Source organism: Thalassophryne amazonica, chromosome 22 (genome assembly GCF_902500255.1).
Source record: "Thalassophryne amazonica chromosome 22, fThaAma1.1, whole genome shotgun sequence".
NCBI classification, from domain to species: Eukaryota; Metazoa; Chordata; class Actinopteri; order Batrachoidiformes; family Batrachoididae; genus Thalassophryne; species Thalassophryne amazonica.
Window position 1 is genome coordinate 30,794,743 of NC_047124.1, and position 14,074 is coordinate 30,808,816.

The window sequence follows — 14,074 nt, forward strand, 5'->3', positions numbered from 1 at the left end:
GTGCCCCATCTTGTGCAGTAGCTGGTAGGCAGAAAGTAAACGAAACAATGGAGAACACGCTTTATAATTACAGTCAAGACGTGCTACCTGTCTGCTGTGAGGGAGGCAAAGAAGTGGGTGTGGGAGAAGTTCAGAGGAACCATGGAGAAGGACTTTTGATCAGCACCAAAGTGTTTCTGGTGGACCATGAGGGACTTCAGGAGAAGAAAACGGGGAACCATCCAAGCTGTATAAGTAAGGATGGGACTCTGTTGATTTCAACTGAGGAGGTAATCAAGTGCTGGAAGGAACACTTTGAGGATCTACTACATCACACTACTCAGGCTCCCTGGTAAAGTCTACTCCAGGCTGCTGGAATGGAGGGTTCAGCTGATAGTCAAACCTCAGATTGTAGAGGAACAATGTGGGTTCCGTCCTGGCCATGGAACAACTGACCAGCTCTTCACTCTCACAAGGATCCTGGAGGGTGTCTGGGAGTATGTCCATCCAGTCTACATGTGTTTGGTGGACTTGGAGAAGGCGTATGATCGGGTACCCCGGGAGCAAAAACTGTGAGAGGTGCTGCGGGAGTATGGAGTGAGGGGATCCCTTCTCAGGGCCATCCAATCTCTGTACTCACAAAGTGAGAGCTGTGTTCAGGTTCTTGACAGTAAGTCGGACTCGTTTCCGGTGGGGGTTGGCCTCCGCCAGGGCTGTGCCTTTTCACCAATCCTGTTTGTGATATTCACGGACAGGATATGGAGGCATAGTCAGGGGAGGAGGGTTTCCAGTTTGTTGGGCTCAGGGTCTCATCACTGCTTTATGCAGATGATGTGATCCTGTTGGCATCATCAGTCTGTGACCTCCAGCACTCACTGGTCAATTCTCAGCCAAATGTGAAGAGGCTGGGATGAGTATCAGCACCTCTAAATCTGAGGCCATGGTTCTCAGGAGGAAACTGATGGATTGCCTACTCCGGGTAAGGAATGCGGTCTTGCCCCAAGTGAAGGAGTTCAAGTACCTCGGTCTTGTTCACAAATGAAGGGACAATGGAGCGTGAGATTTGCCGGAGAATCGGCGCAGCAGGGACAGTGTTGCATTTGCTTTACTGTATAGTTGTGATAAAAAGGGAGCTGAACCAAAAAGCGAAATTCTCGATCTACTGGTCAATCTATGTTCCTATTCTCACCTATGATCATGAGGGTTGGGTCATGACCAAAAGAACTGGATGGCAGGTATAAGCTGCCAAAATAGGTTTCCTGAGGAGGGTGGCTGGTGTCTCCGTTAGACAAAGGGTGAGAACTCAATCATTTGTGCCCTCTGGTGTCTCCCTAGGGAGGTGTTCCAGGCACGTCTAGCTGGGATGAGACCCTGGGGAAGACCCAGGACTAGTTGGAGAGGTTATATCTCCACACTGGCCTGGTAACACCTCAGTATCCCCCAGTCAGAGGTGGCCCAGGAAAGGGAAGTTTAGGGTCCACTACTGGAGCTGTTGCCACACGACCCGATCCCAGATAAGCGGTTGAAGATGTATGATATGCCACCTGATCCGTACACACTAAAAGGTGGATGAAAAGACGACCCATTGCTGTAGTTGGACGTTGACTACACTGACATTTGGGAGGATCTAAAAGTCTCTGGAAGCCTACAAATCTCTAGATGCACATAGGTGAATTATACATGATTATACTTTTTATTGACAATGAAATGAGGATGATCTAAATTAGAGACAGACTGATATATCAGCCGGCCAACAATTGGCCGGGGCTGATAATCACCCCGGGCCAATTGACGGCCCAGCCGTATGTCGTCTATCCCGACAGAGCAGCCAGAGGGATTATCGGCCGATGCCCGTTATCACCCAACCGATTATCGGTCTATTCCTACAGAGTACCCAGAGGGATTATCGGCCGATGCCCATTATCACCCAACCGATTATCGGTCTATTCCTACAGAGTACCCAGAGGGATTATTGGTCGATGCCCATTATCACCCAACCGATTATCGGTCTATTCCTACAGAGTACCCAGAGGGATTATTGGTCGATGCCCATTATCACCCAACCGATTATTGGTCTATTCCTACAGAGTACCCAGAGGGATTATTGGTCGATGCCAATTATCACCCAACTTATTATCGGTCTATTCCTACAGACTACCCAGAGGGATTATTGGTCGATGCCTATTATCACCCAACTGATTATCGGTCTATTCCTACAGAGTACCCAGAGGGATTATCGGCCGATGCCCATTATCACCCAACCGATTATCGGTCTATTCCTACAGACTACTCAGAGGGATTATTGGTCGATGCCCATTATCACCCAACCGATTATCGGTCTATTCCTACAGAGTACCCAGAGGGATTATTGGCCGATGCCCATTATCACCCAACCGATTATCGGTCTATACCTACATAGCAGCCAGAGGGATTATTGGTCGATGCCCATTATCACCCAACCGATTATCAGTCTATTCCTACAGAGTACCCAGAGGGATTATTGGTCGATGCCCATTATCACCCAACCGATTATCGGTCTATTCCTACAGAGTACCCAGAGGGATTATTGGTCGATGCCAATTATCACCCAACTGATTATCGGTCTATTCCTACAAACTACCCAGAGGGATTATTGGTCGATGCCCATTATCACCCAACCTATTATCGGTCTATTCCTACAGACTACCCAGAGGGATTATTGGCCGATGCCCATTATCACCCAACCGATTATCGGTCTATACCTACATAGCAGCCAGAGGGATTATCGGCCAATGCCTATTGTGACCCAACCATTATCGGTCTATTCCAACAGAGTACCCAGAGGGATTACTGGCCGATGCCCATTAGCTATGCATACAGTTCCCAGAAATGTGAATAACTCACACAGAACAGGCTCTGTAGCTGTGTACCATCAGTCACACATATTATACATCTATCTGTTGCAGTAATGGACATTAGTTTTACTGTCAATTATTCAAGCACAAACTCTGGTGAGTTTTTTTTTTTTTTCAATTACAACCAATGACGCCAATGACGTTGCAGCCGCTCATCAGAAGAACACGAAGCAAACCAGTGCCAGCAATTTTTTGTCCCATTTCCATGCTTTTTTTTTGTATTCAGTAACATTATAAGTAAAAAAAAATGTGAAGAAATGAAAACAGATTGACATTTGTACACTCAACAAAAATATAAACGCAGCACTTTTGGTTTTGCTCCCATTTTGTATGAGATGAACTCAAAGATCTAAAACTTTTTCCACATACACAATATCACCATTTCCCTCAAATATTGTTCACAAACCAGTCTAAATCTGTGATAGTGAGCACTTCTTTGCTGAGATAATCCATCCCACCTCACAGGTGTGCCATATCAAGATGCTGATTAGACACCATGATTAGTGCACAGGTGTGCCTTAGACTGCCCACAATAAAAAGCCACTCTGAAAGGTGCAGTTTTGTTTTATTGGGGGGGATACCAGTCAGTATCTGGTGTGACCATCATTTGCCTCATGCAGTGCAACACATCTCCTTCGCATAGAGTTGATCAGGTTGTCAGTTGTGGCCTGTGGAATGTTGGTCCACTCCTCTTCAATGGCTGTGCGAAGTTGCTGGATATTGGCAGGAACTAGTACACGCTGTCGTATACGCTGGTCCAGAGCATCCCAAACATGCTCAATGGGTGACATGTCCGGTGAGTATGCCGGCCATGCAAGAACTGGGACATTTTCAGCTTCCAAGAATTGTGTACAGATCCTTGCAACATGGGGCCGTGCATTATCCTGCTGCAACATGAGGTGATGTTCTTGGATGTATGGCACAACAATGGGCCTCAGGATCTCGTCACGGTATCTCTGTGCATTCAAAATGCCATCAATAAAATGCACCTGTGTTCTTCGTCCATAACAGACGCCTGCCTATACCATAACCCCACCGCCACCATGGGCCACTAGATCCACAACACTGACATCAGAAAACCGCTCACCCACACGACGCCACACACGCTGTCTGCCATCTGCCCTGAACAGTGTGAACCGGGATTCATCCGTGAAGAGAACACCTCTCCAACGTGCCAAACGCCAGCGAATGTGAGCATTTGCCCACTCAAGTCGGTTATGACGACGAACTGGAGTCAGGTCGAGACCCCGATGAGGACGACGAACATGCAGATGAGCTTCCCTGAGACGGTTTCTGACAGTTTGTGCAGAAATTCTTTGCTTATGCAAACCGATTGTTTCAGCAGCTGTCCGAGTGGCTGGTCTCAGACGATCTTGGAGGTGAACATGCTGGATGTGGAGGTCCTGGGCTGGTGTGGTTACACGTGGTCTACGGTTGTGAGGCTGGTTGGATGTACTGCCAAATTCTCTGAAACGCCTTTGGAGATGGCTTATGGTAGAGAAATGAACATTCAATACACAAGCAACAGCTCTGGTTGACATTCCTGCTGTCAGCATGCCAATTGCACGCTCCCTCAAATCTTGCGACATCTGTGGCATTGTGCTGTGTGATAAAACTGCACCTTTCAGAGTGGCCTTTTATTGTGGGCAGTCTAAGGCACACCTGTGCTCTAATCATGGTGTCTAATCAGCATCTTGATATGGCACACCTGTGAGGTGGGATGGATTATCTCAGCAAAGGAGAAGTGCTCACCATCACAGATTTAGACTGGTTTGTGAACAATATTTGAGGGAAATGGTGATATTGTGTATGTGGAAAACGTTTTAGATCTTTGAGTTCATCTCATACAAAATGGGAGCAAAACCAAAAGTGTTGCGTTTATATTTTTGTTGAGTGTATGTAATGCTTCATCTGAATTTGTATAAAATAGTAAGTTATAGTTGAATGCCGAGTAAAACTGACTGGTAGTAAAATCAGATAGTAAACCAGTAGCGATCAGTAAGTCTGGTATTTATATTTGTGTGTTTATATTCGCAAATGCTTTTTGTTGTTGTTGTTGTTTTCTTTCACTTTTGATACTCTGTGTGCTTCTTACCCTGTGTGCTGCTATACAATGTTGCTGGAACCTCAATTTCCCTGAGGGAGTCTTCCCAAGGGATCATTCATGTTCTGTCTAATCTCATCTCTAATCTAATCTAAAAATCATATAATACACACACATACTGTATTTAGCCAAGTAAGTATACACATCTACACTCACTGACCACTTTATTTGGTACACCTGTTCACTTGCTTGTTAACACAAATAGCTAATCAGCCAATCACATGACTGCAACTCAATGCATTTAGGCATCTAGACGTGGTGAAGACGTATTTCTGAAGGTCAATCCGAGCACCAGAATGGGGAAGAAAGAGGATTTAAGTGACTTTGAATGTGGCGTGGTTGTTGGTACCAGACAGGCTGGTCTATTTCAGAATGTACAACCATCTCTAGGGTTTACAGAGAATGGCCCAAAAATGAGACGTCAGAGGAGGGTGGGCAGACTGGTTGAATGGGCGACTGTGTGATGCCATCATGTCATTATGGACCAACATCTCTGAGGAATGATTCCAACACCTTGTTGAATCAGCCACAAAGAATTAAGGCAGTTCGGAAGGCAAAACGTGGTCCAACCCGGTGTAGCAGGGTGTACCTAATAAAGTGGCCAGTGTGTGTAGATACAATAGTTTGAGGCCTGGGAGCTATTTACATTTTGCCACTTGCAGATGTCACATTATTTCTTTGACTTCTCAGTGAAAAGACGTGGGATTGCACAATCTGGATCCTCTTTGACTGGCGCACCCTTAAACATGTTTGATGAAAATTTAGACTTCAAAAACCAAGAAACGTGGATGGATGATTGAAAGCATAATTTGATCAGCAGAATATTTTTGATTGATTAGTATGAATGCCTTTAAAATGAAATCATACAAGTGAGATGATGAAGTCGTACAGAGCAAAGAACCCGACTGGAGGCAGATGTATATTTACTTGTACATTTATATCATGGTGTGTTAGAGCGCACAGGGTATTGATCAGACCTTTGACGGCTTTCATTTGTTTATGGTTTTCATTTTCCGTTCTTGAATTAGTTCAAAGCTACACACACACACAAAATAAAAACTTTTTTGTTTCAGTGGAACTCAACACTGAGCCAAAATCGACACAAAAAAGGTCCTTACCTCCTCCATTCTTATAGCACAGATAAGGAAAACGCCAAACATTTCCAAGGCCAATGATTTCTCCAGTCATGGACAGAATAAACTCTGCTTTGTTGGCCCATTTTCCCCTTGCAGGAGCTTCCTCCTCCTCAGATGTCTGTTCTTCTGGCTTGGGGTCTCCAAGAGGACTCTCACCACCATTTCCTTCAGTCATCTTCACTCTGTTGTGTCCATAACAACAAAAATTCCACTCTGTCTCACGTGGTGAAATGAAAAGACTGACAAAACAATCAAAAAGCCGGAAAATGACTTCAAATAACTTACTCTGCTGGATGAAGTTTGCAAAAGCTGTGAATGAAAGAGACACACAGTCAAGAAAAATCCATTTTTCTGCCTGTGGAACGTGATAAGAATGTGCGTAACTCACCAGTCAAAGTCGAGACGAAGATTCTGAGTGAAGAAAACTCCTCGCTGAAAAGAGGGGTGTGTCCACTGGATTCACTGTTCCACATGGAGAACAGCTTGGTTCCCTCAGGCTGAAAGATGATAGTTTGTCACCTCAAAAGCAGGACCTAAAATGCGACGCACAACCAGAATGGATGAAATAAGGTTTAAATATCACAAAAAAAGTGGTGCATTCTGCTGATTTTCTACAAAATGTGCTGCATGTCTACATCAGTTTCACAAGTAAAGTAGGATAATAATATGTATATATGTCGCGGACATGAACGAGCGAAGCTCTTCAGCATCTCACCATGCCATTTAGGTTCTCCAGACTTGTTTTTCAGTAAATGCTTCTGGGGAGTAGAGGTGGGCAATACCGGGAATTTTGGCATTGATCCGATACCAAGTAAACACAGGCCCAGTATCACCGATATCGATACCGATACCTTTTCATATTTAAGCTTCATAGAGCCAAAGGATCCAAAAGACCTAGGATAAAATTTCACCAGACATTGTACATGACAACAAAATGCTTTATTATCACAATCAACATTTTTGTTTAAAAAAAAAAATCACTCAACAGAACGTGCGCAGCAGTCAGTGCGCGCAGGAGAGAAAAAAGCTTGAGTATCGATCTTTTTACAAAAGGATCGTTCAATATCAATACCAGCGTTGGTATCAATATTATCGATATTAGGATCGATCCGCCCACCCCTACTCGGGAGCATTAGCATGGCTGAAACTCTTCAGCTTCAGAGGAGTTTCGCACCCCAGACCCCCCCACCACCACCACCAACTACAGCCTTCTTGACACTCCACCATTTTAAACATTTTTCTTTATTTGCTTCTCACATGCCTGGAAGTTCCTAACCATCTCACCATATCATTTAGATCCTTCGTTTTTTTCAGTAAATGCTTCTGGGTAGCATTAGCATGGCTAAAGGCCTTCTGCTAACGTCAGCTATCTCAAAGCTAACTAACACTCCTTTCAAAAGCCCATGTTCATCATATATTATGTAAAAGCTAGCGACAAATAAACACTTCTAAAACTGAGAACACTGTATTTTAACCTTATATATATATATATATATATATATATATATATATATATATATATATATATATATATATATATATATATATATATAATATATATATATATATATATATATAGAGAGAGAGAGAGAGAGAGAGAGAGAGAGAGAGAGAGAGAGAGAGAGAGAGAGAGAGAGAGAGAGAGAGAGAGAGAGAGAGAGAGAGAGAGAGAGTTTCTGCATTGTTATTGAACATGTACAAATTATGCGCAAGACAATAGGATCTTAATAATAAATTAAACAAGTGCAAATTATGAAGAACATAATGTTCATACGGCCGAGGGTATTTTTTGAGTAAATGCTTCTGGGGAGCACTGGCATGGCTAAAGCCCTTCAGCTTCCCTAGACCCCCCCCCCCCCCCCCCCTTGCCTCTCACATCTCTGGTAATTCCTCACAATATCTTTTAGGTCGTTCAGACTTTTTCAGTAAATGGTTCTGGGGAGCATTAGCATGGCTAAAGACTTTCTGCTAACGTCTGCTAACTCAAAGCTAACTAACGCTCTTTTCAAAAGCCCATGTTCATATATTATGTAAAAGCTGGTGACAAATAAAGACTTCTCAAATTGAGAACGGTGTTTTTTTTTAATCTGACACATATATATATATATATATACATATATATATATATATATATATAAAGAGATAGAGAGTTTCTGCATCCTTATTGAGTATGTACAAATTGTACGCAAGACAACTGTAAATTATGAAGAACACAATGCTCATATGGCTGAGGGTATTTTAGCATTTTGCTATATTTTATACTTCAGTGAGTTTGTCTATAAAAAGCTTCAGTTTGGAACATCGCATTAGATGGAGACCCTTTAAACACTTAAACGTTCAGTTTCCAAAAGCATTCGGGCACTTGACGAGTTAACTTTTATAGGGCAGCGCAGTCTCATTTGAACCCCTGCGTGATATCGCGGGATTTGACCACTTATGGGGACAGTCTCCTGTTGCGCAATACAAACACAGCATAATTTCACACAGATAAATGGTGTACGGTTTTGTTTTGGGCTGCAATCACCAAAGCAGTCAAGAAAAGTGGAGCTTTTTCAGTTACCAGTGGAGAAGGGAAGACGAGGCAAATGTAAGAGGTCATGTCGGTAAGCGTTAGCCGACACAGCTAGCTAGAGTAGCTACTGTATGCTCACTCGCCTGCACAAACGCCTCGACATGTTTGAGCTCCGGGTCATAAACAAACCTGAACGCATGTCCACTTTCCACCACATCTCACTTTTTCTTTGCTTCTTCAGTTTTGTTTGCGTGTAATTTGCCCAAAAAGTCAGAGTGCTGTCTCCAGATGTAGGATTATTGCATCATATTTTGCCCCTTTAGCGCCCGTCCTCAAACGAGACTCCGCTGCCTAATTCACAATGACAACTTGAGTTTGTTGACACAAATTGCTGTCCAGTAAGAAAAGGATGTGCATATCAATCAATCTGTGGGGTGGATTTGTGGAACAATTTCGAGCTGGAGCTCAAACGCAGCGCCAATATAAAATATAAAAAAAAAAAAAATTTAATTAAAAAAAATCTATTTTAAGTAGCTACATGGTTCACTGTATTCAAAATGGTAAAAGAAATTGAAGAGTACCGGTGATTAATTGTGATTGTTTTCATATTACTGTCTGTAGTTTGATAGTAAGTCGGTTTGGGCATTGAAAAGCTGCATAGCTTCAGCCTTGACCTTTTTCACTCAGCTACATGTATTTTTCCTTAATGTTTAATTTTATTTATTCTTTCATTTATTTTTCTGTTAATGCATGAGTATGCTAACTGAAATAAATTAATAAATCACAAATTCTTCTGTCCGCCTGTACGGCAAAACCTTCCTCGTCCTAAAACTCAAGAACCTTAAAACTCTCAAAATCTAAATTTTCATTCATTAATACTATGAGGTCAAAGCTCTGACAAAAACAAAATAAACAAATCATGGATTTTTGACATTTCTGACTTTTGGGTTTCAACTAGAAAATGTACATTAGCCCTGAAATGCTCACATCGCCCGCTAGATGGCGACAAAAGCGACTTAAATGTGCTGAAAGATCTTGACTTAATTGATTTGAGAAGTTAAATTTGAGTGAAAATAAGATGGACTGACAGCCAAAAATCAACTGACAGTTGTGTCTGTTCATTATAAGCAACTTGCTTATAATGAACATTGCAAATAATTATTAACAAACTAAATTTAATTATTAAAGATAAGATCAACGTTATTTGTTCATATTCCTGTCATAAACATTTATCTTGAACAAAAAGGAACAAAAGGAAGATAAATCTTGTTTTCTCAGTTCCTTGTGACAGAAAATAAATTAAGTAATTAAATTAAAAAAAAAACAAATAGATAAATAAAATAAAATAAAAAAGAAATGCATTTGTTACTTTGATTAATTAAATGCTGGTAGCTCTGAGGGCCTTGAGTTCCTCTGTCAGGGCGCGTTTTTGGTGCTGCAGCGCCACCATCTGGTTGTCCAGGAGCACGGCATTGAGACATGTCAGTGAATTAGATTAGAGGTTAGAAACAGACCTGGTTTGAATAATTAAATGTTTTTTTAAAAACTGTAAAAAAGTTTAAAGAATTTGTTTTTAACTTTACACACGCAACTGGGCTTTGGTATAGACATGAAGTCCAAGGAGGCCGTTTATGTTAGAGCGCTGAATGCTTTTCCAACATGTGCTAACATTACATCCGTGACACACGCTAAAAAAAACAGCTTTGACAGAAACTGGCAAGGACACATGAGGATCCTTGGTAGAACACACCTGTTTTTAACAAGAAGCAGGTCTTTTCTTAGGGTGGCATCCTGTGTGGAAGCTGCAGGTGGCGCTGCTGAGACCACGGCACTGCTGGTGGACGCAGGAACCTGGTTTGTCAGCGTGTCTCCAGAAGACGCTGAGGGTTCATGTTTCAAGATATTTGCTGTCATGTAAAATTCCAGTAATTCTGTCCATATTTTGAATGATCTATTTTTAATGTCCTTTGTGGAAATTGTGATGGATGAAAAAAGGAGCAGCAATTTCCCATTTCAACAAAGCCTGCCGACATGTTGTGCCACGGATGTCCACCTCCACTGGACCTCAGACAGGGAGGGCAAAAGAAATGTTGGTATGTAATAACATTGTGTGCAGTGAATGTGAACAGCGCGCAATCAAACTGAATGCACAGCGTGCCACTGCAGGTCAATGCGTCGCACAGTGCGCGCCGCTGCAGATGTGAACAGGCGGTTATATCTATAATAGACCTTACAGTACAGCTATATTTCCAGTCCTTCTCATGCCCATCATATCTGTGATGCAACTGGAAGCTGTGTCTCTCCGTACGCTCATGCGCAGTAATGCGTCATTGCACACATCAGAGGCTAGGAGCTGAACGGATCTCACCACTGTAATATACACATTATTGATATGTATATCATTGATCGGCATCTAACTGTAGGAGGGATGACGTGGAAGTGTATCACCAGGCCGTGACAACTATTAAACATGAAACTCACCTCCAGCACGGAACCAGGATCATTTCACAGCACAGAGCGCACAGGAACCAAACCACAGCCTGTGGTGAAAACCCCCTCACCCGGCTGCTGTGTGCTGCAAACAACCACGGCATGAATAAATCACATGTGATAATCCAAACGGACATGTGTTGTGCTGCAGTGAGCAAAAAAAAATTAAAGTTTGCTGGAAAGGGTGCATCTGACGAATGGTGAAAGCTTGGCCCACTGCCAGCAAACTTCCAGCAAATGTGCCCAGTGGTTGGAGCTGCCTACCACTCCGGTCCTGTGTTGGCCATCCAGACATCTGGACATCGGGCAGGCTGCAGCGTCTTTTATGGCCATCTGACAGCCATCTGTGTCATCTACCAGTTGTCTATATATATATATATATATATATATATATATATATATATATATATATATATATATATATATATATATATGAATGTAAACATATGAATAAAGTACAGTTTAAAAAGTGGCTGTAAACATTTAGGGCAGTGACTGAACACTGGGGGCACATTTAGGGCAAAATCGTAAATCCCAATAGTAAACTACCATATTATTTTGTGTAAAGACATCACATGTTAGATTATTTTCTGTGGGTAATTTAGAGAAGGTAAGAAATTGTTGCCAACAGAGTTTTAAAACATAACAGTGTGCACGATAACAAGAGATCTGAGCCCAAGCATGAAGTCGGCCTGAATAAATCACCCCGAGCGAACTGGGTTTTTTATCGTCACATTACACCTCTTGTATCCTGTATTTCTGCATTTCACTCGAAGAAGCAAAATATTAATTTCAGCAATCTGCAAAGATATTTCACATCATGTTTAGCATTACAAACAAAAATAACAATAATAATTAAATAAATAAAATAGACTTTATTCCTATTTTATTTGCGATAAACTGGCATCCTGTCCATGGACTGCTGGAGAGATTCTGGCCCACCCGTGACCCTATGTTGGAGTAAGCAAGTATAGTAAATGAATAAATGAATGTATTTCTCTATTTTCCTTGAAAAAGAACATGACACATCTTCTCTTGTATCCTTGTGCACCATCTGTTACTACTGATCACATTACACGGTAACATGTCATATATCATCACACCCATTGTGGCATCTTTACACTGGCTCCCTGTCTCTGTGAGAGCAGATTTTAAGGGTTTGTTATTGAAATATAAAGTTGTTCATGGACTGGCACCGTCTTATCTGGCTGATCCGGTGAAACCCTACGTGCCGGCATGGGTTTTGCGGTCGCAGGAGGGTAATCAATCAATTTTTTTATATAGCGCCAAATCACAACAAACAGTTGCCCCAAGGCGCTTTATATTGTAAGGCAAGGCCATACAATAATTATGTAAAACCCCAACGGTCAAAACGACCCCCTGTGAGCAAGCACTTGGCTACAGTGGGAAGGAAAAACTCCCTTTTAACAGGAAGAAACCTCCAGCAGAACCAGGCTCAGGGAGGGGCAGTCTTCTGCTGGGACTGGTTGGGGGTGAGGGAGAGAAGGGTGAAGAAGTCATCAGCGGGTCAAAGAGCTTTTTCTTACCGTGCACCCGCTCTGTGGAACGGTCTTCCTGCGACTGTGAGGCAGTCAGAATCCTGGACATTTTTTACTAAAGACTTAAAAACCTATTTTTATTCTCTTTCATGTGAATAGCTTTTATTTTTTTACTTGTGTTTTTAATTATGTATTTGAATTTTTTAATATTTACTTATTTATTTTAAATTTTATATTGAACTGTTCTGTGTGAGGCACCTTGAGGCAGCTTTTGTTGTGATTTGGTGCTTTATAAGCTGATTAAATTGAAATTGATCCAATGGATGTTGACCTTGTTTGACCATTATTTTGGAGACTAAATATTCATCATGGTCAAAGCTATTCCATTTATTAATCCTATTAAATGTTAGCTATTTGCATCACTTTTGACCAAAGTGGACCAAAGTTTGCTCCACTTTGGTCCTCGTACAAATTGAAACTGACCTTTGTTGCTGTTTTTATCCCATAACTCCCTAACATTCAATCATAGATCATCCAAACTATACCTTTTTGGAATCTTTATGATCAGACAAATAATGTGGTATACTTTTCAATATGATTGGTTAATTTTAAATGTTGACTCCTACCTGGCTAAAGCTGCTACTTTGGGATGGCCATTGTGTATATATTTGTGTAGGTCGTGAAATGATGAGGCTGGATTAGAAATATTGTTTGTTCCTTATAAGTGGATTAGAGAAGATCCAAAATGCTTTCATACTTGTGCACCCAATTCTTTTTTTAAGAGCCATTAATGATATTTGCTGTACAATCATTCCACCCTAACAAAAGAACAGTCAAAGACATCATTAAAAGCTCAAAATCACCATGACATTATTGCCCATGAACTGTAATTACACAGGTGGATTTAAAACAACTGTCAGACTTCCCTTGCCTACATAAAACATTAACACATAAAAGTGCATAACTTGTAATTAAAGTGTGTCAGTTTTATTAAGTAATAATATTGAAGAAAAAAAAAGGTGTGGGGACTATCTTTATGTAACCGGCTCCACTCTCCCCCAGAATTTAAACTTTACCCTGATTAACCTTTCAGTGGAATCTCGAGGTGGGCGGATCGATCCTAATATCGATAATATCGATACCAACACTGGTATTGATACTGAACGATCCTCGTGTAAAAAGATCGATACTCGATATCGATAAGAGCAGCGCAGTGTCACACAACATGGAGCTGTGCATCCTTGTATTGTGGTTTGTCAGCCCTCTACCTCAGGAGATTTTGTTTAAAGTTCTGTTGAGTGATATTTTTTTTTAACGAAAGTATTTTGTTGTCATGTGCAATGTTTGGTGAAATTCTATCCTAGGTCTTTTGGATCCTTTGGATCTATGAAGCTTAAATATGAAAACGTATCGTATCAATATCAGCAATACTGAGCCTGTATTTACTTGGTATCGGATCA

The 14,074-nt window shown here is 41.5% G+C and overlaps 1 protein-coding gene across 1 annotated transcript in view; it reads right to left on the reverse strand.

Moving 5' to 3' along the window:
* Positions 1 to 6,616, reverse strand: part of LOC117503827 (sodium- and chloride-dependent betaine transporter-like) — a 51,709-nt gene extending 45,093 nt beyond the window's left edge. Inside the window, exons 1-3 of the mRNA XM_034163087.1 lie at positions 6,502 to 6,616; positions 6,399 to 6,422; positions 6,096 to 6,295 (exon numbers count right to left, since the gene is read on the reverse strand). Of these exons, the coding sequence (XP_034018978.1) occupies positions 6,096 to 6,288 (193 nt within the window). The 5' untranslated portion in view covers positions 6,289 to 6,295; positions 6,399 to 6,422; positions 6,502 to 6,616. The remainder of the gene's footprint in view (positions 1 to 6,095; positions 6,296 to 6,398; positions 6,423 to 6,501) is intronic.
* Between the last annotated feature and the right edge of the window lie 7,458 nt (positions 6,617 to 14,074).